The sequence below is a fragment of the Pseudopodoces humilis genome, chromosome 15 (assembly GCF_049639895.1).
Source record: "Pseudopodoces humilis isolate 2021_Gansu_Grassland_sample_001 chromosome 15, ASM4963989v1, whole genome shotgun sequence".
Lineage (NCBI taxonomy): Eukaryota > Metazoa > Chordata > Aves > Passeriformes > Paridae > Pseudopodoces > Pseudopodoces humilis.
The window spans coordinates 19,203,965-19,226,383 of record NC_142214.1 but is presented as its reverse complement, the minus strand read 5'-3'; the positions used below and the strand labels follow the sequence as shown (position 1 = coordinate 19,226,383).

General features: G+C 50.9%; 2 protein-coding genes across 13 annotated transcripts in view; both read left to right on the top strand.

Annotated features, from left to right (window-relative positions):
• The window catches only part of ARHGEF9 (Cdc42 guanine nucleotide exchange factor 9), a 197,029-nt gene that overhangs the window by 82,855 nt on the left and 91,755 nt on the right, over positions 1 to 22,419 (top strand). Inside the window, exon 1 of one of the 12 annotated variants that reach the window (XM_014256479.2) lies at positions 4,780 to 4,906. The exons of 8 other annotated variants lie outside the window; for them this stretch is intronic. Coding sequence is in view for 2 of the 4 variants with exons in the window: in XM_005527384.3 (XP_005527441.2) it covers positions 8,687 to 8,716 (30 nt within the window). In the remaining 2 variants the exon portion in view is untranslated. Of the gene's footprint in view, positions 1 to 4,779; positions 4,914 to 8,646; positions 8,717 to 22,419 lie in introns of those variants that run through there. 3 more of the 12 variants (XM_088062772.1, XM_088062769.1, XM_005527384.3) reach the window with 3 other exon arrangements.
• On the top strand, positions 4,172 to 4,741 carry LOC148183107 (uncharacterized). Its single transcript, XM_088062774.1, has one exon. The coding sequence runs from the start codon at positions 4,553 to 4,555 to the stop codon at positions 4,730 to 4,732; it is 180 nt and encodes a 59-aa protein (XP_087918900.1). The 5' UTR covers positions 4,172 to 4,552; the 3' UTR covers positions 4,733 to 4,741.

Genomic DNA, 22,419 nt, shown 5'->3' with positions numbered 1-22,419 from the left:
CCCATCCCATCCGTGTGTCCCTCAGAGGGATGCAGGTCCAAGGCTGGACGGGTGTGATGTGAGCTGGAGCCTCCTTCCCTGGCTGCTGTCCCTCCGCAGAGTGCTGAAATTCAAACTCCTCTCTCATCCAGGCTGATCCTGCATCACAAACTGCGCTCCCCAAAGCTCCCCGAGTTCTGCAAGTTGTGTGCAGCGAGGGATGTGGTGCTTTATGTAACTGGTACAGATCTTCCCGTTCCTCGTTCCGGGCAGAACATTAGACCAAACTTCCCGGGAAGAATTCCATGAAGTTCAACTTCACCGTGGTTTTATATAAACCCCTGCTGTGTAGGTGTGCTTTATCAGGAAGGTACCATCCATTTTCGTAGTAAAATTAACATTTAGTGCACGCAGAAGGCATGGGAAATTATATAAAGCAGCAAGTACTGTTGGGAATACTGCGAATATAATTTAAATTCTCTGCAGTAAATCTGTTTGTGCTGCTGTTACACACACACAGAGCCTCCTCTAGAGCCCCAAACCTGTCCCTGGGTGAGGTGGGGCTTTCCTGCCTGATCTTTTAGGGGGTGTTTGACCTGGGGAAGGGGATGCTGCGGCTGAGCCCCCCCGGGATGCAGCATCTCCTGGGATGCAGCATCTCTTGGGATGCAGCATCTCCTGGGATGCAGCATTTTCTGGGGTGCAGCATCCTCTGGGGTGCAGCATCCTCACAGCCTCCTGTGGGGGGTTTGGGGGCTCAGGAGGGGCTGGCTCTGTGGCTCTGTGGCTCTGTGGCTCTGTGGCTCTGTGGCTCTGTGGATCTGTGGCTCTGTGGCTCTGTGGATCTGTGGATCTGTGGCTCTGTGGCTCTGTGGCTCTGTGGCTCTGGAGCTCTGTGGCTCTGTGGCTCTGTGGATCTGTGGATCTGTGGCTCTGTGGATCTGTGGATCTGTGGATCTGAGGATCTGTGGATCTGTGGCTCTGTGGCTCTGAGGATCTGTGGCTCTGTGGCTCTGTGGATCTGTGGATCTGTGGCTCTGTGGCTCTGTGGATCTGTGGCTCTGTGGCTCTGTGGCTCTGTGGCTCTGTGGCTCTGTGGCTCTGTGGATCTGTGGCTCTGTGGATCTGTGGCTCTGTGGCTCTGGAGCTCTGTGGCTCTGTGGATCTGTGGCTCTGTGGCTCTGTGGCTCTGTGGCTCTGGAGCTCTGTGGCTCTGTGGATCTGTGGCTCTGTGGCTCTGTGGCTCTGTGGCTCTGTGGCTCTGGAGCTCTGTGGCTCTGTGGATCTGTGGCTCTGAGGATCTGTGGATCTGTGGCTCTGTGGATCTGTGGCTCTGTGGCTCTGTGGCTCTGTGGATCTGTGGCTCTGTGGCTCTGGAGCTCTGTGGCTCTGTGGCTCTGTGGATCTGTGGCTCTGTGGCTCTGTGGCTCTGGCTCTCTGTGGCTCTGTGGCTCTGTGTCTCTGTTCCTTCTCCGTGCCCTCCCCCGTGCTGTGAGTGGCTCAGCTCTCGCAGAATGGCAGCCCCAGCCCTGCCAGGCTCGGCGCTGGCAGTGAACCCCTCCCGTTGAGCTCCGGAAGTTCTCAGTGAGCATGTGTGATGTGTGCACCTTTGTTCTGGAGGTTTCCCAGCCTCTGCTGCTCCCCCTGCCCTGCTCTGGCTCCGTGCAAAGCCTCGGGGGTCCTGCCTCAAAACCACCTTGGTGCTTCCAGGAGACAGAGCCAGGGATGGGCTGTGCCCGCTGAGGATGCCCTGGGGGATTTGGACCAGCAGAACATCTCCACTGGGCTTCTCCTAACATTTCCTCTGGGCTCCACACCCAGGCTCCCTCTGTGCTCACTGCAGGTTAGAGGAAAAGATAAACTGGCCATAAAATCCCTCGGAATTCAGGCTGGTTGTATGTTTTGGGGAAGTCGTTGCTGCTTCTGAGATTGAAACTGGAATTTCCTGGCTGTTTTTTTTTAAGTTCAGGTTTATGTTTTGGAAAATTGCCTGTGTTGTTTTGGGAAAGGATGGTAGCAATAATAGGAAATATTCCACATCTATTACATATTGGAACTAAACGATCTCTGAGGTCCCTTCCAACCCAAATCATTCTATGTTTGCTATTCTGATTAAGCTAAAATTACATCAGACAGACTGGCTGTCCTAAAAATGGATCCTCAAGAGAAGATGCAGGTTTGGAAGCTGGGGACGAGGCAGATCCATCACCTGGATCCAGCCTGGTATGTGTGCTAACGGGGCAGCTTTAAAGCAGCTTCCTGTGACTGTACAGGTGAAAAAAGGGCTTTTCAGTGGCCTCCTGAAGGAGAAACTCCCTGCCTGGACAGAGCAGGGGCCTCAGGAGCTGGGCAGAGCCTCTGGCTGGCATTTGCCACCCAAAATGAACCACCTGAGGAACCTGAGCTGTTCCTGTTTCTAATGCTGCTCAACACAAGCCACCCTCTGCATCTCCAAACCCATCCCAGCCTGCTCGTGCTCCAGAGCTGCTCAGAAATGAGCAGGATGGTGCTGGCTGAGTGTTGGTCTGGCACAAACCAGTGGCTCTGAGTGGAGGCCATCGAGTGAAGACCAGTCCTGCCATGGTCTCTCCTGTGATGGTGTTTGGGGTGGATACAGGACCCTCCTGTTTTTGAGGGAGTCCTCTGGCAAAGAAAGCGAATTAAACCAAGCTTTGCATTAAACAGCTGGGTTTAGTGCTGGTGTGAGTGCTGAGCTGGGGCAGGAGCATCACCCCCTGCCCCTTCCCCAAACGCTGGTGCCCTGCAAGGACACTGCAGGGCAGGCTGCTGCTGGGGCTGAGGTTAAAACATGAAGCTGGCCAGGTTCAGACATGAAAGTCCTCCCCAGCTCTCCTTGTTGGCTACAGGAGAACAAACGAGGTGCTTGTGTGGTGCCTGTTGGCCTCGTGTCTGTGTGGGAACGTTCGGAGGCGCAGCTTTCCTGGAAGGTGCCGTGCTCAGCCCCCGGATGCACATTTTAGTGCATTATGCATATGCATTGGCAGCATTTCTATATTTGTCTTTGTCTGGAAAATCATTTGCTTTTTCCAGCTGAGTGTATCTGGTTTGTGTGCATTGTGATGCCTCTCTGAGGTGCCTGCTGGTTCTGGGAGCTAACACTGGGGTTTGGGGTAGCACCTGGACCATAAACCCTGAGTGTGTGTGTGTGATTTTAATGTAGGAATGAGCATTTCTGGCTGCCACAGAAGGAATAAAGATCCTCCATCTGTCCTCCCCCCCTTTTATAGATCTCTGCTGTAGACTCAGAATTCAGTTTAACTCCTAGATGGAGACAGCCAGCTCAGTGCAGAGGGGAGAGGTTATAGGATTCACGACAGGAGGACGATTGTATAGATCTAAAACCTGATTCCCCCAGCCCAATTCCCCCATTTCAGGCTCACAGCCAATTCCCAGGTTACCACGAACTCCTTTTCCTTACAACACCAGCTTTGCTCACTGTCCCCTCCTGGCAGCAGCGGACTGGCATTGTGCAGGGATGCTGTGCAGGGATGGATGCAGTGCAGGGATGGATGCAGTGCAGGGATGCTGTGCAGGGATGCTGTGCAGGGATGGATGCAGTGCAGGGATGGATGCAGTGCAGGGATGCTGTGCAGGGATGCTGTGCAGGGATGGATGCTGTGCAGGGATGCTGTGCAGGGATGGATGCTGTGCAGGGATGCTGTGCAGGGATGCTGTGCAGGGATGCCGTGCAGGGATGCCGTGCAAGGATGCCGTGCAGGGATGCTGTGCAGGGATGGATGCTGTGCAGGGATGCTGTGCAGGGATGCCGTGCAGGGATGCTGTGCAGGGATGCCGTGCAGGGATGCCGTGCAGGGATGCTGTGCAGGGATGGATGCTGTGCAGGGATGCTGTGCAGGGATGATGTGCAGGGATGCTGTGCAGGGATGCCGTGCAGGGATGCTGTGCAGGGATGCCGTGCAGGGATGCTGTGCAGGGATGCTGTGCAGGGATGCTGTGCAGGGATGCCGTGCGCATCCCGGGCCGGTGCGGAGCGCGATGCGCGCGGCTCGGAGCGCTCGGAGCCGCCGGGCCGGAGCAGCCGGGGGAGCGGGGGCAGAGCCGCGGCTGCGTGCCGCTCGCTGCCTCGGCGGGCGGAAGCCTCGCGTATTTATGGAGCCAGCGCTTCCTTCTGCGTTTGAGTGACAGCCGGGATGCCGTCGCTGCCTGGTCACTGGAGCTGATTTGTATGCGCCAGGGTCCGCCTCGCTCCGAGGGATGCAGCCGCAGCAGCTTGCAGAGCTGTCACACTCACACGGGCTCCGTATCTGCACTGGCTTGACGAATTAAAAAGCGAGCCAGCCAGCGAGAGAGAGACCCGGAGAGAGAGGGGGGACGAGACAGAGAGAGAAGCTTGCAGACAGCGCTCGCTCTTTTCCTAAAGGAAGGATTTTTGCATCCCGAGTGCTCACTGGTTGTGATGATGCTTCACTTAGCGGGCTCAGAATGAGCTAGAGACAGCAGATAGGGGAGAAACTAAAGGCAGAGCACAAAGCATTACGAACCAACCCAAAACCAGGAACAGTTTTCTCCTCTATTCTAGCATGGTGGATGTATGGACAGTCTTACAGAGCAGAGGTTGACTTCTCCAAATCTGCCAGCCCCACACCTCGAACACTACAGTGTTCTGCATTGCACCATGACCTTGGATGTTCAAACGGTGGTCGTTTTTGCAGTGATTGTGGTGCTATTGCTTGTGAATGTCATACTCATGTTCTTCCTGGGCACTCGTTAAATGGATTTTTTCTCCTGAGCTGTTGGGGGCTACTACTACCACTAGCAATTCAACAAGAGAGCACGAGCGGGAGAGAGAGAGAGAGAAAGGCGAGAGAGAGAGAGAAAGAGAGAGAGAGAATTTCTTACTGAGGGGGGAAACGCGTTGAGCTTCAACATGGCCTCGCTGTGATATGTATGACGTTGGTATTATTATCTCTCCCTAAATCTTTTGTCATGTCTTGTCGTTTAAGTATGCCTGTAAGTTGTAGCTGCTTTTGCCGGGGTTTTAAATGTGATAAATAATAACAGTGATCCAGTTCTGTGCTAGCGAGATAGAGCTGTGCTTCTTCAGGCAGCAGCAGAGTGAAAATGATCTGGCTGTGGTGAGCACTGGCTGTGTTGTTTTGCTTTCCTTTGAAATAGAGGCTCAAGTTAATAATAAGTCATTTTGTGTGTGATTTCTAGCAAGCAGTTAATGTGCAATGTCTGTGAGAGTAACCATGTAGGTGCCAGGTGAGAGGTGCTGGTGTGTGCAATGGAATCGAGCTGTGGGCATTTTTAAGGGGGAGGGGGGTGTTTGAGAAATCCTATTAAAGGATTAAATCTTTGCTAAAATAACATTCAGCCACAAAGGAAAAAAAAAAAAAAAAAAAGAGAGAAAAATTCTACTTAGTTTATTTATCTGTGTTGCCTTGATGATGTGATTTGATTTCTGAAGATTCAACCCCAAAGCCTCCAAATTCTATGTCCACACTGATGTAACCCAGCTCCTTTTTTTAGAGATGTGAGAGGGACTGAAACATAACCTGCTGGCTTCTTTTATTCTGGTCCTACGTGGTTTCTGTCTCTGCAAATTGGGAAGGAAAGATCAAAAGGGAGAAAGGGCAATGCAAGCTTTGTTTTTCTTTGCTAAAGCAACAGATACGGAGGGGTTGGGTTTTGCTATGATTTTCTAGAAATCTGTTTTTGCCTTTCTTTTCTTTCTTTCATGTGTGTGTATATATCAAATTTTAGGGAATGTATCTAAGAAAAATCTTTGCCCACCTCGAGGATAACGAGCTTTTGAGATGGGTTGCTTCGTGTGACTTTATTTACATTGATTTTCTGGAAAATGAAGTGCTAAGTTGTGTATTATGGGCTTGCTGGAAAGGTGTCCAGCAGTTAGAGGTGCTTCTAGCCTGAAATTGCAATGTTTACAGCTTGGAAGCAGGGCTGGCTGGGGGATCCAGCACGAGAAGTTTGGAGAGAATACGAAGGGAATGTCTGGAAATGGTAATACCTTTTCCTCTGGAAAATATCTCTCTGTTCTGTGCTTCTGTTAGAGGTCTTAGGAATTTTTTTTTATATATTATTTCCCCCTCCAGAGAAATCAGAATTGCTTAAAACAAGCAAAAATATCAGTTTGAAAATGTTTTTATCTTTGCTGATGGTCACTGGAATTTTATTGCCTTGATGATTTAATTAGTTCATGCTAATGGCAGCTGTCTATTATTTATTTGCTGTTCTCTGAGAAAAAAATAATCCTGTAACTGATGGATAAAGACAAAGCTGGAGGTTACAGATGGAGACATGGAGTTATTTCCCAGTGAGGATTTGTGTGCTGGGAGTTAAATGCTGAGCAGGGCTCGGGAGCCGATGGCTTTTCGATGGTGGCAGGATTGGAAAAGGAATTAAATCCGGCAAATTTGGCACTTTCAAAGTGCTTTTAGCTCTAAATAAAAGAGAAAACAATAATTTTCACTGAGTCCCAGGGTGGGAACAATTGTGCCCAAAAGCGTTCCGGGGCATTTTAGTGGGGAGGAAATTCAGGAGCCAGGGATCCAAGCCCAGGAAAATTCTCTGGTGTCTCTTGGCTCCGTTCCCCCTCTTCACTTGTAGCTATCTGCAAGAGGTACCTGCTTCACTTCACAGGAGACAGAGTCAATCTCCTACCCTAAAAAAATAAACCAAGTGAATCAAATTGATGTTGAGGACGGTTTGGGTTGTTAAACAGCTCAAATTTGCTCTATCTGCCTGTTGGCCATCCTGTGTCATTAGTTTTATAGGTTGCAGAATCTCCTGGAAAGGTAATAAATGAGCTGAGATCACCATGGAGAGGGAATCGATCAAACAGAAGCAAAATCATCCTTTGAGGGGAGCAGCCTTGAGCGACAAAGGGATTTGGAGGAGGAAGGGTGGAAAAATGAGCAAAAACCCAACCCCAAAACTGCCCAGTGAGTTCCAGTGGGCTGTGGCTGTGCCTGAATGTTTATTTTCTCAGGGCTCTCTGGCACTAAGGTTTACCTTTCAATACGATTTCTACGAGGAATGCCCGCTACCTACCGCGGTTTCCTGGGCGCATTCCTTGATGCAGAGCTTGTACTCCTGGGGAGATATTTGGGAGCTGTGTTTGGTGCTGGATGTTGCTGGCTCGTTCTGCAATGCCCCTGTGGTTCCATCCCTGGGCTGGGGCTGCATGGGGAGGACGAGGGGTTGTGCACGCTCAGCTGCTGGGAGGGAGCGCTGGGAGCAGAGTTTTTCCCGTCACGGAACGTGCTTGGGAGAATTCATGTGATTTTATTACAACTTTTTGCCTTTTGTCCTCCTGAAGGCTGGTGGAGTTAAAGAAGGAAAGTTCACACCGAGCAATAGGAAAGTTGGCAGCACAAACTTTGTTATCGTAGCAGCACCGTTCTCCTTATCTCGGGCTTCCTGTTGGAATTTTGGGGGGAAAGAGAGGAAATGAGAGGTGAAACAGTGAGTCAGGGCTGGGCTTGCTGCTTGTTTAGTTTGCTCTCTGTTTCCCACACCAGGCCTCAGTGCCAGCCCCTGTCCCAGCCCCAGTTTTGGGGTTTGGCAGCTGTAGTTTGGCGTTTTGTTTGTTTTGCTGCAGGAGCCCCTCGGTCCTGCCGAGCTGGGCACAGCGGCTCAGCCCATGGTGAGCCCTGGGAGCTTTTCTGGGGTGACAGCGCTGCCGGTCCCCACTACATCCCCGTGCCCCAAAGTGATGTGCCCGCAGCATTCCGGGTGTGAAATACCCCTGGGATCGGCACTTTCCATATCCCAGAGCTCCGTGGGACCATCGGGGTCACGCCTGGGTTCCCGGGGCTGCTTCAGCCCCGTGACTCCCCTGCCTTTCTTCATCTTTGTGGGGATGCTCAAACCCAGGGATGAATCAGAGGGATCATTCCTTTAAAGGAATCAAAGCGCTGACCCTCTGGAAAATACGGCTCCAAAGAAAGAAATAATAGGAATTAGTCTGCAAAAAGCATATTTGTGATGCATATAATCTCTCTCGGTGCTTGCTGCCGTGTGTGTGCTGAGGCTGGGTGATCCTGCCTCGCTGTTGTCTGCTTAAGCAGGATTCGATGTTATTTGCCACAGGATTCATGAAAATGCCTCTGCCTGTATCATAGCAACCCCGTTTCCCACAGTCCATAAAAAGTCCATTCCTCCCGAGCAGCAATCCACCGTCTTCAAGATTCAGGCACCCTCCTCGGCATGGGGAAAGGGTGATGTGCCCCTCTCCGGGCGCTTCCCAGGGAGCTCAAGTGCCGGGATGATCCCGGCTTGTCCTGCCCGCGCGGCGCTTTTAATGCTCTTTCTTTAAGGCAGATAAAGCGCTTTCATTTCGGGTTTCCGAAGGCTTCCTCCCCCCCCCGGCTATTTCCCACCTCTGTTTAAAACCTCCCGTGACGAGTTGGAGGGGATGGGACAGCTCCTTGCTCTGTGACGCGGTGGCTTTGCCCTGTCCTGCCATTTGGCTTTTCCCCCGGGATGGCAGCAGCGCAGCCCCGGCTTTTGCTGTGTAGGGAGTGAAGATGTGCCCCGATGCCAGCCCTTCTGGGGGAATGCAGAGGTGCTTTCTCAGCCCGTAGATGATTGTTATTAAGAGCTGCATGTTCACCTGACTCCTGCCCCCATCTGTTTGCATAATGTGGTTATATTTCTTTTTGGATCAGGTATTCAGTACACAGCTCAGCTGCTGTGTATAATGTCTGAAGGAAAATTACCAAAAATCCATGTAAGTTTTTGGTTTCGTTTTGTTTTCGTTTTGGTTTCTTTGGTGGGTTTTGTTGTGGTTTTTTTTGGGTTGCTTCAGTTTCAATTTGTGATTAGAACCCCTGTGTGTGTGTTTTCATTTCATTTTGTTGTGGTGCTCGGTTTGTGTGCTCAGTTTGAGTGTGCCGTGCCTGCCTGCATGTGTTGTGTCCGTGTGCTCCGTGCTGGAATGATGATCTGTCCCGGGGAGGCTCCTGTGTTTTACATTTCCAGTGTGGATTTTCTCAGCTGGGTGTGATAATCGTGCCCAGTGAAACGTTGGGAGAGCTATTTTGGTAAAACGCAAGGATTTGTCTCGGAGCTGAGGAGTCTCCAATGAGGAGAAGTTGGGAAGCTTGAGGAAAACTCCCAAATGTTAATAATTGTGTAAGAATTGTCCTGTTTGAAGAGGGTTCGTGTGCAGGGCTTCCAGGGCTGGCAGAGGACAGTTCTGCTGTATCCTGGCTTTGCCATGATTTACTGTGTGGCCTTGGGCACATTCCTTTGTTCCTTTGTCACCTTGTGGCCTCTCTTTTCCACCTGGGACAGAGGAATATCACACAGTACTGAGGTGTAGCCATGCCTGGTGTTCTCCTTGTGTCCCCTTTCTGCCTGGGGGACAGTGACAGTGGCAGTGCAGGTGGGGACGTGTGTGTGCCCACGTTGGCCCAGCTCTGCCGACCTGGGTTTTGCCTGTTGGAGCTGTTGTAGACAGCAGGAGCTGTGGTGATTGATGCTTCCCACTAAAAATAGATGCTCCTAGAGGAAGAGCTGCTGGAGGAACCGTGATTTATTGTCTTTATTTTATTAGTTGTGGTTGAATTTCTTTCCTGAGTGGAAATGAGTCTTAATCTGCAAGCACCCACAGATGGCTGGGTTGGCTCTAACCAGCAAAGGACCACGTGGCCTCTGCTCCTTATTCCTGGTTTTCCTGGGAATTACTCTGGCGTGGTCAGAAACATCACCTTGATGGGATGTCCACAAGGGCAGGAAGCCCCCAGAGCTGTGCTGGTGGGCAGCCTGAAAGCTTCAGCACCCGAATTAAAGAGAATGTTGGGGGATGAAGGGAGTGCGTGCATGCAAGGATTTAAAGAATTAGGTCTGGATTTCATCTGTCTCTGGTTTATCCCCACAGATACCATTTCATAGCAGGGTGCTGCTTTGGGGAGCTGCCCCTTGCGCTATCACAGAGCTGGGGAAACTGAGGCACGCGGCGGTTGTGCAGCGGCACGTTTTGGGATGGGGGTTAGCGGTGCTGGGGTCTGGAGCAGGGTGTGGGGAGGGTGTTTGGCACCGTGTTTGGGGTCTGGCTTGTTCAGGTTCCTCAAGCCTTGCCGTGGGGCGGTGCTGGAGGCCCGGGCTGGTGCCGGGCGCTGAGGCGCTGCAGCGTGCCCGAGGATGCGTTTGGAGGATTTTGGAGCCGGGAGCAGCCGAGTGTGGCCGTGCCCATGTGAAGGGCCATGTGGCTCAGCGCCTGCCCCTTGCTTTGCATCAGCTGAGACATATAGAACACAACGTATGGGCTGCTGGCAGCCGGCGTGGGGCTATTTTCGGCTGCATCTGCGCCTCGGCGGAGCCGGGAATGCGCTGAGCCTGCCTTGCTCGCCGGGCTGGGCTCAGGCTCCAGGGATGAGCTGTTCCCCAGCCCCTTCCCCTCCTCCAGGACCTGTCTGGGACGGGCAGGGCAGGCACTGACCCCCGAGGGTGCTGGGGAGGGCCGGCAGCCCTGCCCTGGGCTCCATAAGTAGCATCACCCCGGTTAAAGCAGCAGCCCGGCTCTTTGTGTTCCCTTTTTGTCCCTGGATAAAGCCCCAAGTGGATTTCATGGCTGGTCACTGTGGTGGGATGAGATGGTGATGTGTCCTCCTGTCCTTCTGGAGCGACGCTGTCTGCTCTGAGGGATGTCCTGCCCTGTGCCCTGTGCCATCCAGGAAAACCCTTGGATGTTCACTCTCAGTGCTCGGGGTGTTTGTCCCAAGGTTTCCAAAGGGTTAAGCTGCTGCTGGTGCCAGTTTTGGGGGTTTTGAGCCCCTGCACGGGAGCTCAGAGCTGTGAGAGCGGCTGCAGCTCACGCCGAGAAATGCCGGGAGAGGAGTCGGCCCAACTCCGAGGGCTCGGGAAGCAGAAAGGACGGAATTGTGCACGGAATTGTTCCCTTGGAATGGAGCAAATTCAGTCTGGCCTCAGCTACACCAACAGGAGTGGGGAGCAAACCCCTAAAGATCCATCTTCTCCCCCAGTAAGAGTGGATTAATTTGCTGGGCATATCTGGGGAGAAGTTTTGTCACATAAAATCATTCCATTTGACAAAAGCGTCAGCTCCTGCTGGCATTATCAGAAAACAGGGTTTTTTCAAAGCATTTCTATGGACCACATTCCCCTGCTATTTCTGCTGCTCCACTCCCCTGTATTGTGTTCAGTAAATCTGACAAGGTTCTCTCAGTACGTCGTGCACTGAAGTTTCTGTTCTGATACCAAATTTAGGGAAGGCTTGTTATCTACAGTTCTTTCTTCCTGGCTTGATAAGGTGCTGATTAATTTAATGCAACTCTTTTTGCTTATCTAGTTGAGCTTCAGTCAGTTTTAGTATAATCTTGAAGAAGCGTGATCAATCTTTAATGTTTGTTTTTAAGGTTTATTCCAAAGCCTTTTAGGTACGCTGGATGTTTGCTCTTTCCTGAAGTTCTAGGAGAATTAAGTTAAAAAGTAACAATTATAGAAACAGTTTTGAATGCAGATGAAACATTTTAAAGTTGCTCTAAAGCGAGAAGGAGCAGTTGGCTCTGATGAAGTTTTAGGCGTTAAAATAGAATTGTCTTAACTCTGGATGTGTAAGGCAGGGAATATCAACAGCCCTTGTACGGGGATGAGGATGATGCAGGGATGAAGGAGAGGGCCTGTTCCCTCTCCAGAGGTGTGTGTAAGGTGGGAAGGGACAGGGGCACTGTCACCTGTCCCAGTGTGGGGAATTGTCCCCTGCTTTTGCCCGAGGAGCAGGCAGTGCAAGGAGAGCGGGCTGTCATCGGTGCAGAGCTTTGCCAGCATTTGGTGATCAGGGGTTGACATCTGGATAGATTTTCAGTCTCCTCTGGTCCAGGGGAGATGGATCTCTGTTCCAATGCCCAGCAGCAGATCGATCCTATCTCCTGGATACTGAGGCTTTTGCAGAATTGTCAAAAAGTCTTTCCTAAAGAATTAAAAGTGCACCCAGGCACGGAGCAGAGGAGCTAAACCTCCCAAACCTGCAGGCTGGGAACAAATTTGCTTAAGACTAACAGGCTGCCTTGGAGTTAGAAATCTTCAGCCAGGAGAAGCCTGGCTTCCTCAGTACACACCCAGAGCCTGGGAAGTGTGTTCCCAGGCATTAACAGGAGCCAGCCTGTAGATTTGTGGAATTGAGGGAGCACTGCTGCTCCCAGCACCCCTCTGCAGCGGTGGATGCTGCTGAGCCACGTGCTGAGGCTGTTCCTGATGTCCCTCTCAGCCCACTGCCATTTGCACATTGTCACCGTGGCCCCAGCTGCCACAATCCCCATTTTCCCAGCTGGATTTGAAGCTCAGTACAAGTCTGGGTCTGGTCCCCAGAGCCCAGGTTTGGCTGGAGGTTGTCGGCAGCGCGCGCTCGGTGCTTCTCCCTTTGCCATCTCTCCCCATGGCTTCCCTGCTCCCTCCTGCAGTACAGAGCGGCTGTGCTTTGCCCCAGAAAGCAGTGCTGGTTTAATCTCTGTTTTCCAGCAGTAAAAAGGTTTTAATCTCTGTTTTTCCAGGCTGTCCCTGTCCCTCCTCCCCACACACGTCAGGGCACACATGTGCACATGCGTGTGCAGGCAGCAATGCACCTCCCTCTGCATCGCCCTGGACATGGGCAGGGAAACCTATGGATTAAAACACATGTGCATATGTTTTCCTTCCCAGATATATTTTGGAAAATATGAGTCAGCAGCAGCAGCAGCAGCAGCAGCAGCAGCAGCAGCAGGCAAGAACATATTACATAATCTCTGGGAGCCAAGAAAACCTCGCAGTTTATTAGGAGGGAGGCTTTCTGCAAGCAGCAGCTTTTACCATCATTTTGGGGCCACACATTGGCTCGAGCCCCAAAGTCAGTGGCCTCATTTCCATCCTGTCCTCTTGTGTCCAATGCAGGGAAGCAGTCCCAGCAGCCTTGGGTTTGGTTATATTTTTAATCCCCCCAGTACTGGTAGAATCTCAGGGTTGTGCTGTTGGTAATGACTTTTCTCTTGTTCCTTAACATGTTCTCCTGCACAGAGTCTGTGATTTTCCTTTTTGGTTCCCCCCACTCCCCACCTCCTGCTGTTTTCTCTCAGATCTCAGCACTGAGAGAAATGGCACATGAGTACAGCTGGAAATAGCTGCTGCCCCCTCCGCCTCCCCTCTGCTCACGGCCACCCACCTCCTCCACCTACTCCCAAATGGGAAAGTGAAGTCAACATCCACTTTTAGCCCTGGGCTGCTGCTCCTCGGCTCTCCCCCTCTCCCTCGCCGTGCCTGCCCTGCCCACACAGGTTTCAGAAGGGCTTCATCACCGTTTTGAGGCTCCTGCAGCTGGATGAGCGCTCGTGTGGCCCCTGTGTGATCCCCCTGGCGCTCGGGGGGGCTGACAGGGGATGCGCGCTTTGCTCCGTGCTGGCCGGGCAGGGATGGGGAGCAGCAGGAATTACAGACACACAGAGGAGCACAAACGAAAATCCAAGGAATTCAGACAGCAGGAATGTCAGGGGTTTGAATGCTCCGTGCTGGGCACATCCGTGTGAGCGTTGGCACGGGCAGGGATGGGAGCAGTGGGCGCAGAGCCCTGCACGGTGGGTGGCTGCTCTCAGCTCTCCACCGTGCTTTTAGCTCTAAATAAAAGAGAAAAAAATAAATTTCCCTGAGTCCCTGGGTGGGAACAATCCCAAAAATACCCCACCCCAAAAGGGTTATGGGGCATTTTAGTGGAGAGGAAATTCAGGAGCCAGGGATCCAAGCCCAGGAAAATTCTCTGGTGCCTGTTGGCTCCGTTCCCCCTCTTCACTTGTAGCTATCTGCAAGAGGTACCTGCTCCATCCCTAATGCCAGCCTGAATTCCTGCAGGATGCCTGGAAAGCCTAGGAGGGGAATGGACATTAGCAGAGTGAAGGGAAAGGAAGGAAAGGCCTTGTTTGTTTTTAATTTGCCCAGTAAAAGCGAAAGGTTTTGAGCCACTTTGATCTCTCAGGGCAGTGCAAACGCTTTCACTGTGCCTGAGCCCGTGGGTGCCTTTCAAGCAAAGAAAAAGCTCGGTTGTGGTTTTCCAATATCAAAGGCTTCCCAAGGAGGCAGTAAATTGCCACACTGGCTGAGAGCAGGAGTGCAGCAGCTCCGTGCCCTGTCTGGGACAGTGTCTGAGGCACTCGCTGCAGAGCAGATTGAGAGAGACACAGGAATTGATGGTGATGGAATAACCTGTTTATCCAGAGCACTCTGTCTTCACCCCCGTTAGCTCTCCAGTTCCTGGTGTTTGGAGATGAGAGAATTTAAATCTTCTATATTTTTAAAACCACAGAAGTCTGTGTTACAACCAGAAATTCTAATGAGCTCAGCAGAGGGGATGGGCTTTTCTGTCCACCATCCATCAGGGCTCTCCATATTTTATTGAAAAGCCTGGTTTGAGCCGTGTCTGCCCAGTGTTTGGAGCAGCTGGGGAGTGGTGGGACCCTCCAAGGGCTGGGATCTGGGGGAACTGCCCCCCATTCCCTACCTCCAGCAGCCAGGGTGATGCTGCAGGGGCTGTTTCATCTTTCTACGTCTTTGTTTCTCCTTCTGTAAAATGCACAGAAGGAAATCGCCCTTTCCTGTTCAAGGGTTTGGCAAGTGAGGATGAAAAGTGCTGGATTGGAGGCAGGTGGGATTGGAGCAGATGGATGAAAAATGCCTCTCACCCTCTGGGGCTTTGCGGGGGCCCCTGGCAGAGCAGAGCTCCCACCCAGGAGCTCCCTGCTTTCATTTAAAGCAACATCTTGAATTCCACCCGAGATTCCAACAGTGATGTCAGCAGGGCTCCACCAAAAATTCATTTGGCCTCAAATATTTTGCATATGCAGCGTCAGAGCTCAGCCTTCTGTTTTTGCAGCTAGAGAAGGGCTCTGCACCTCGTTAGAGCCTTCACTAATAATACACTTGTTCTCTGTTATTAATTCATCTAAATGAGGCTTTTTTGTTTCTCTAAGCCTTTTGTGGTATTTCTGTGCTGTCGAGAAATTAATCTGCATTAAGTAGAAATACCTCAGTAAAACCAGGAGCTTTGGAGTAGCTCTTGTGGCATAAGCTCTGGGGCAGAACCACTTGGGGTATCCACAATTCCCACCCCAAAGCCAGCAAAAAGAGCCAGGAGAGGCTCCTGGGGCACAAAGGAATGGCACAAAAGCCACCCAAGGCAGCCCAGCCATGCTCTGGATACTGGCTGGGAGTGCTGTCTCTGACTTGAGTGACACGAGCTCACATCTTAATTCCCAAATCTTCCCTTTTTGAGCTTCTGTGTTTGGTCACCCTCTCCCCAAAAGGAGGATTTTTCCCTGGGGCACCTTCCCTCCTGTTCTGACATGTCTGGAGTGGTTTTCTCAGCTGGTCAGAAAAGGAGAATTCTGCTCCTCCTTTGAGCAGGTCTCCCACAGCTGGAAACACCTCCCTGTCACTGCAGTGGCTTTTGCTGCCCTTTTTGCCTCTCTGTTTCTCCTGCAGACAGTTTTACCTTTGCAGGGTTTTTCCAACTCAGGTTGAAATTCAAGCGAAGATAATACTTGACATTCTTCATTCCGGCATCTTAAAAATCTTTTCTGAAGTTTAAAAGCCTTTAAAGCCTTTGTGCTGTATAAATACTTGAGTACTTCTTCTATTTTTAAATGAAAATGGTGCCTGAAAACCCTCAAAAGTCAAATGAAGATCAAAGGCTTGGGAATACCAGCAGATTTTTGTACTATTCACAGCAGCCCGAGACTGAGGTTGTATTGGCTAGGTGCAGAGGGGCTGCTGTGCTCATAATGATGCAATCATGGAATTATGGAGTGGTTTGGATTGGAAGGGACCTTCAAGCTCATCCCATTCCACCCCTGCCATGGGCAGGGACACCTCCAACTATCCTGTGTTGCTCCAAGCCCCATCCAGGGGGCATTTCCAGGGATCCAGGGGCAGCCACAGATTCTCTGGGCACCTGTGCCAGGGTCTGCCCACCCTCACAGGGAAGGATTTAGGATTTCTTCCCAATATCCCCTCTAATCCTGCTCTCTCTCATTGATCTCTGGTTATCTGTCCCAGCTGTAAAACTCAGCCTTGGTGCTCAGGGCAGCTGGGCTTGGTGTGTGACATCACTGCTGGCTGGAGATCCCATGTTTTATCATCTTGTTTTCACATCCATCCCCATGCAGGAATGGCCAGCAAAGGGCTGGAGCAGGGAAAGTGGCAGCACTGCCCTTTTCATGGGGAGCTGGCCTGGCTTCACAAGGTTTTCAGCAAAGTCAATCTCTTTTTCTTGTAACCTAGCTTTCCTCACCATTTTCCTCCCTCCCTGTTGCTTCAGAGCAGGAATCAGGACAATAGATGGAAATGGATGTCCTGGAGGTGTGTGACAAGGGGATCCTGAGGGCTCAGGGCAGCTCACAAAAGAATTGCCTCTGATAAATGCTCAGAGGTTTCTGTGGGTTTGCTCAGCAGCTGCAGTCAGGGCTCACAGTGGGGATTTTTACCACTGCCCAGGGAATTGTTCCAGGGCTGTGTGAGCCACCACCAGCAGCATCATTGCTGGAATAAAAGGTAAAAAATGGATGCAGGGCAATTTGGCTAGGAGAAGAGTGGAAAGAAAAAAAAAAGTTAAGATCCAAGGAGTGGCTGTTGAAACGCAAAAGGATCTAGAAAGCAAAGATGCAAAAATAAAATCTGAAGCGGAAATGAGTGATGTTTTTCCAGCATTGTGTAACTCATTTTAATTGCAATCCATCTAGAAATCTATTTGAGGCAAGAAATCAATGCAGAATTGTAGAGCAACGCATTGGCCTCCCAGATGTTTGCAGCTTTCTGGATTGTTATTTTCAGCTTCTCCCTCAGTTTGAGTCCCTCCTTCCTCACAGTGGCCAGGAGATGTCCCCCTGATGTGTGGCAGGTGGGCAGTGAGGGCTGTCCTGGGGCTTTCTGCTCTGAATTTGCCTCTTGTTGCATCTTGAGGAACACCCTGGAGTGGTTTTGGTGGTGGGAACGAGGTGCTGGCGTGTGGAAGCCCCGGGGTTTCTGTAGGATCACCCCACATCTCCCAGGCGTGCCTGAGGGTCAGGGCTGGGCTGTTGTCCCTCACAGGGAGTTTTCCCTGGGCAGGAATTCAGTGGGAGTGGCAGAGCTGGGGCCATGCTGTGCTCTTTGATCACCTGCTTTAAATCTGTGGGATGTGCAGCACAGGCATCAGAGCTGCCTCATCTCCTGGAGGTTCCTTTCACCGAGTGGATTCCCAGTTTAAGAGACTGGTGAAAGTCCATCAGTGCTCAAGGCTTCTGGTAATTCAGCAGAATTAAGTCCTGACTCTCACAGATGTCATCCATGTCATTCCCAGCAGTCTCCTGAAAGGCCAGCATCTTGGATTTGGTGGCATTTGTGAGGGAGGTTTTACCTTGTTTCTGCTCCATCCTCAGCGTTTGGGGCTGCTGGGGATGCTTTGCTTTGAATCCAGTTTTGGCAGGGGCCGTGTGGAGACTGAGCAGGGATGATCTGGGCAGAGCTGGGGCTGCAGGGTGGTCCCTGTGCTCCTGGAGGGAGGGAGGCTGTGCTGCTGTGGCCTTCAGAGTGTCCCTTTGCTCTGCTCCTGCCTCTTGTCCTGCCTGGAGAAGGAGTTGGGCAGTGAGGCAGGGACAGAGCTCCCCAGGAACCAGCCAGGCTCCTCAAAGATAACACAGCAGCTTCACAGACAGGTGAGGCTCTGAGCCAGCAATCCAAGGAAATCCTGACAGCCAAAACACTCACATTCCCAACAGAATGGCCCAGCAGCAATGGACTCCAGGTTTGGAATATCTCCCCTGACCTCCCTCCTGGCTTCCAAGCGTGTCCCCCTCACCGTGTCGCTCTCAGGCTGTCACTGAAGTGTTGTGTCTGTGTTTAGAATACTGGCTTGGAGCAGCAGAGAGAAATGGGAACAGAGTTTGCAGCAGGTTAGGGTGAGCTGGGAGGAATCTGATGGGATTGCATGCAAAGGAACCGGCCTCACTCTGGGAAGGAGGCAGGGAAAGGGAGGATTCAGGCTTTTCCAAATGGAGAGAGTGCAGTGGAAGAGGGGGAAGGATACAGTGCAGGAGGTAAAACTAAGAATAGAGGAGTGTGTTATAAAGGGAAATCTGGGGCTGGAGGTCAGGACAAATTAGAACACGCAGAAAATGTACTCCACTAGGCCATGGATTTGTATTTCTGGAAAATAACTGAAGTATCTTCACATGGGGCACTTCTCATGGGATTAGAAAAAATACCAGAACAGGTTCTCAAAGGAACAGTCTTCCTTTGGCTCGTGAGCAGAACAGAGGGTTCCAAGCTGGTTTTTGGAGCCCAGAGCCCCTCCAATTCCAAGAGGCACGGCTTTTCCTGCAGGCACCTCTGGACAGCAGCAGCAGGATGTGCCCAAAACAGAGTTTATTCTGATGGTGATTGTGGAGAGCGGCAGCAAAGCTCCCCAGGATAGATGGAGTCAGGAGTAGAAGGGCTCTGGAAATGGGCCCTGGGTGAGGCTGGAGCAGGGGAAGGCGGTGATTTATTGTTATTACCTGGAGTGGATCCAAGCTTTTAACAGATGGGAGGATTTACCAGTTTGGCTGTGCTGGAAAACTGGGCAGTAGAGTTATCCATGCATCCATGGATCCATCCATGGATCCATCCATGGATCCATCATCCATCCATCCATTCATCATCCATCCATGGAACCATCCATCCATCATCCATCCATCCATCATCCATCCATCCATCATCCATCCATCCATCATCCATCATCCATCCATCATCCATCCATCCATCATCCATCCATCCATCCATCCATCCATCCATCCATCCATCCATCATCCATCCATCATCCATCCATCATCCATCCATCCATCCATCATCCATCCATCATCCATCCATCCATCCATCCATCCATCCATCCATCCATCATCCATCCATCCATCATCCATCCATCCATCATCCATCCATCATCCATCCATCCATCATCCATCCATCCATCATCCATCCATCATCCATCCATCCATCCATCCATCCATCCATCCATCCATCATCCATCCATCATCCATCCATCATCCATCCATCATCCATCCATCCATCCATCATCCATCCATCCATCCATCATCCATCCATCCATCCATCCATCCATCATCCATCCATCCATCCATCCATCCATCATCCATCCATCCATCCATCCATCCATCATCCATCCATCCATCCATCCATCCATCCATCCATCCATCATCCATCCATCCATCCATCCATCCATCCATCCATCCATCCATCATCCATCCATCCATCATCCATCCATCCATCCATCCATCCATCATCCATCCATCCATCCATCCATCCATCCATCCATCCATCCATCCATCCATCCATCCATCCATCCATCATCCATCCATCCATCCATCCATCCATCCATCCATCATCCATCCATCATCCATCCATCCATCCATCATCCATCCATCCATCATCCATCATCCATCATCCATCCATCATCCATCCATCCATCCATCCTGTTGCCACCAGTGCTTTGGGGACCTGCTGCATTGGAAGGTCAGAGTTTTCTCTGGTGGTGATTTGGTGCAGGCTGTGGTTAGAGATGCCAGGAGCTGCTCGTAAGTCTTGGGTTTGGCACTGTTCCTAAAGAAGGAGAAACAAGTAAGTGAGATCCTGCAAATCAGTGTTTGGATTCCTGCTTTTGAGAAGATTGATGGAGGTGGACTGGCTGCAGGAGCAGGATTTATCTTGGCAGTTCAGCAGCTTGCCCCAAGCCTTTCCTGGTGTGTGTGGTGTGGCCAGAAATGCTCTGGATTTATGGATGACCTTAGGAAGCACAGGCAGTGCTGGGAGAGCTGCGCTGCTGCAGAGACAAGGCCAAGGAGCCTTATCTGAGTCCAGCAGCTTCAAGGCCTGATATTAAAAAAGTCTCCTGTATTCATTACCAAGAGCACTGGCTTCTTCTTCTAAAATTCTGAGATAATTCTGTTGTATCCTGTGCTACTTCTTCAGAACCTCTCCTCACCTGATGTTGGTGCATAAACACAGAACAGATTTTCCCCCCATTTTCTTTCCCTGCAGCAGCTCCAGCCATTTTAAATCTGCGAGCTGGAACTCCAGGGATCTTGCTCATCCTCATGGACCTAAAAGTGGAGTACACAGGGGAGATTCTGGGAGTTTGGCCATGAGCCCAAGACCTTTAAAATCATGAACCAGATTCTTGGTTAGCTAAGACTTTGGAGCTTTCCAGTGTGTTAGAAAGTCACAAGATTTTTTCAGCTGTCAGGTTTTAGTTTTTTCGTCTTACGCTGTCATGCACTGACATAGGATACCAATAATTTAAACCACTCTGCTTCCAGGAGAATCCTTTTGATATAAAAGTTTGTGGAGACAAACGTAAAGGTTTAATCTCTTGCTGATTTTTACTGCCTGATGTATTTATAAACTAAGAATATAAGATTTCTATAGGCTGCTTCATGTTGCAAACACACACAGTGTGAGCAAGACATGGATTTGCAGCCCCCCAGATGAGAAATGACCTGCTGGGGTGCTGGGGGATCCCAGGGCTGTGTAAAGGTGCATGCAGGGAGTGTTGAGCTGTGTGCAGCTCCAGAGACCCAAATTAGAGGGTTTGGACACCTGGGCTCTCAGGTGGCTCCTTTGGGCAGGGATGTCACACGGGCAGACGGAGCTGGCTGCTCCCAGATTCCCACGGAGATGCTCACATCCACTCTGACTCACATCCATGGCATTTTATTGTTGGGTTGAAGACTGTCTAAAAATTCCCTGGCATTTCTCCAGAGAGAGTGCCAGCAGCCCTTAAACTCAACTCATTTCCTTTCCATCAAACCACGGAGCTCATCAATAGCAATCTCAGGCTCCAGCAGGGAACTCGGAGGTGGGTGGGATTTGCCACCCTCCATCCTGGTGGTAAATTGGTCATTACCACCACAACAGCAGGAATAAAGCACAGAGGGGGGATTTGGAGAGGGAGAAATGATGGTCCTTTCCCTTGGGGAGCAGGTATTTTTGCTGGTGCCAGCAGATTGATTTAGGCAATATTCACTTGTTACTTTATGGAATCAATGAACAGCATCTTTTCCTAGGTTTGTGTCTGGGGATTGACAAATTCTCAGGTGCTTTTGCACCTCTGTGGTTGCTTTTATTAACTCATGGGAGCTTAAAAGGTGAAGCCCAGGAGCTCCCTGCAGACTGGAGCTCTTACCTGTTCATTGGAGCCTTTTCCCAGCAAGTTGCTCTCTGAGCCCTTTTTTTGCATAGGAATGTCACACATGATAGAGGGACTCAGAGGGGCCAGTTTTACCTTTAAAGTCTAGGTTTAATTTTTTTTTTCTGTTAAAAAAAATGTGTTTCGGCAGTTTGTCACATCGGCTCAGCCTGCCACGTCGTGGGCAGTGAAGTGTTAGGAAGGAAAAGCAGAAAGTATTTTGATGAAGGATCAAGTCAACTCACTAATGTTTTTTGAACATCTCCTGTGTTGACCTTGGTCCACACAGACACCCCCCTGCTCCTGCAGAGTTTCTGGAGGAGCTGAGGGAATTGCCAGGCAGGATGTGGGGAGATGGCAGGAAAAGTTCTTGCGGGAGGTCTGTGCTTTGCAGCAGAGGCATTTGCCAGCTTCTCCTGAAGCCTCCATCCTGTGTTTATTTTGGAGCTGAGGAGGAGGGAAGGAGGGAGGGAGGCATCATCATGCTTTTGGTAGCTATGGAGAGTGGGGAGGGCAAAGTCTGTGGAGCACAAGAACCCCCAGATCTCCACACTCAGCTTCCAGAAAAGCTCAGCCCAGTCTCTCCTGTTGGGCTTGTTTTTATCACCAGACAAACATTTAATTATTTTACCTTCATGCTGCCACTGAATCAACTGAGAGAACTACAAAAGATAATGCACTTCTATTTTTATACCTTATACTAATGAAGCTCAGGCTGGAATTTTCCCCTGCACGATTGGCTGGAACAGGGGAGGAAAAATTCCGAGGGAGAGGAGGAGGGAGCGAGACGCTCAACATTTAGCAGCGAGCATGGCTGTGGTTGGAGCAAACCTGCAGCACCCCAGACAGTGCTGGAAAGTGAGGAGAGCAGCGTTTCATCCCTGTGCAAGGATCACAGAGGATGTTTCTCCTCGGTGAAGGATGGATGGAGGCAGTGACACTCCAGGATTGTGCTGCTGGCAGGGCTGAGCACCAAGGCTGGGCTGCCCCCAGCTCCCAGTTTGGGATCCCTGGAAAACATTCCCTGGGACTTGGCAGGGGCCGAGTGCTCCATCCAGAGCTCAGGAATATGTTGAGCTGCAGCTGCACGCTGGGACACACCAGTGTTGGGACAGGGCCCACCAGGCTGCACCACAAAGAGTTAAAAATGTGTAGGGACACTAAAACATGAGTGGGGAGGCAGGTGCTTAGGGCTGGCCTGTGGTGACACCTTAATCTGAGGTGGCACCACGGCGGTG

Bases quoted from the DNA above. Each gene is read 5' to 3' on its own strand.
- LOC148183107 (XM_088062774.1), top strand. From the start codon at position 4,553: ATGGACAGTCTTACAGAGCAGAGGTTGACTTCTCCAAATCTGCCAGCC.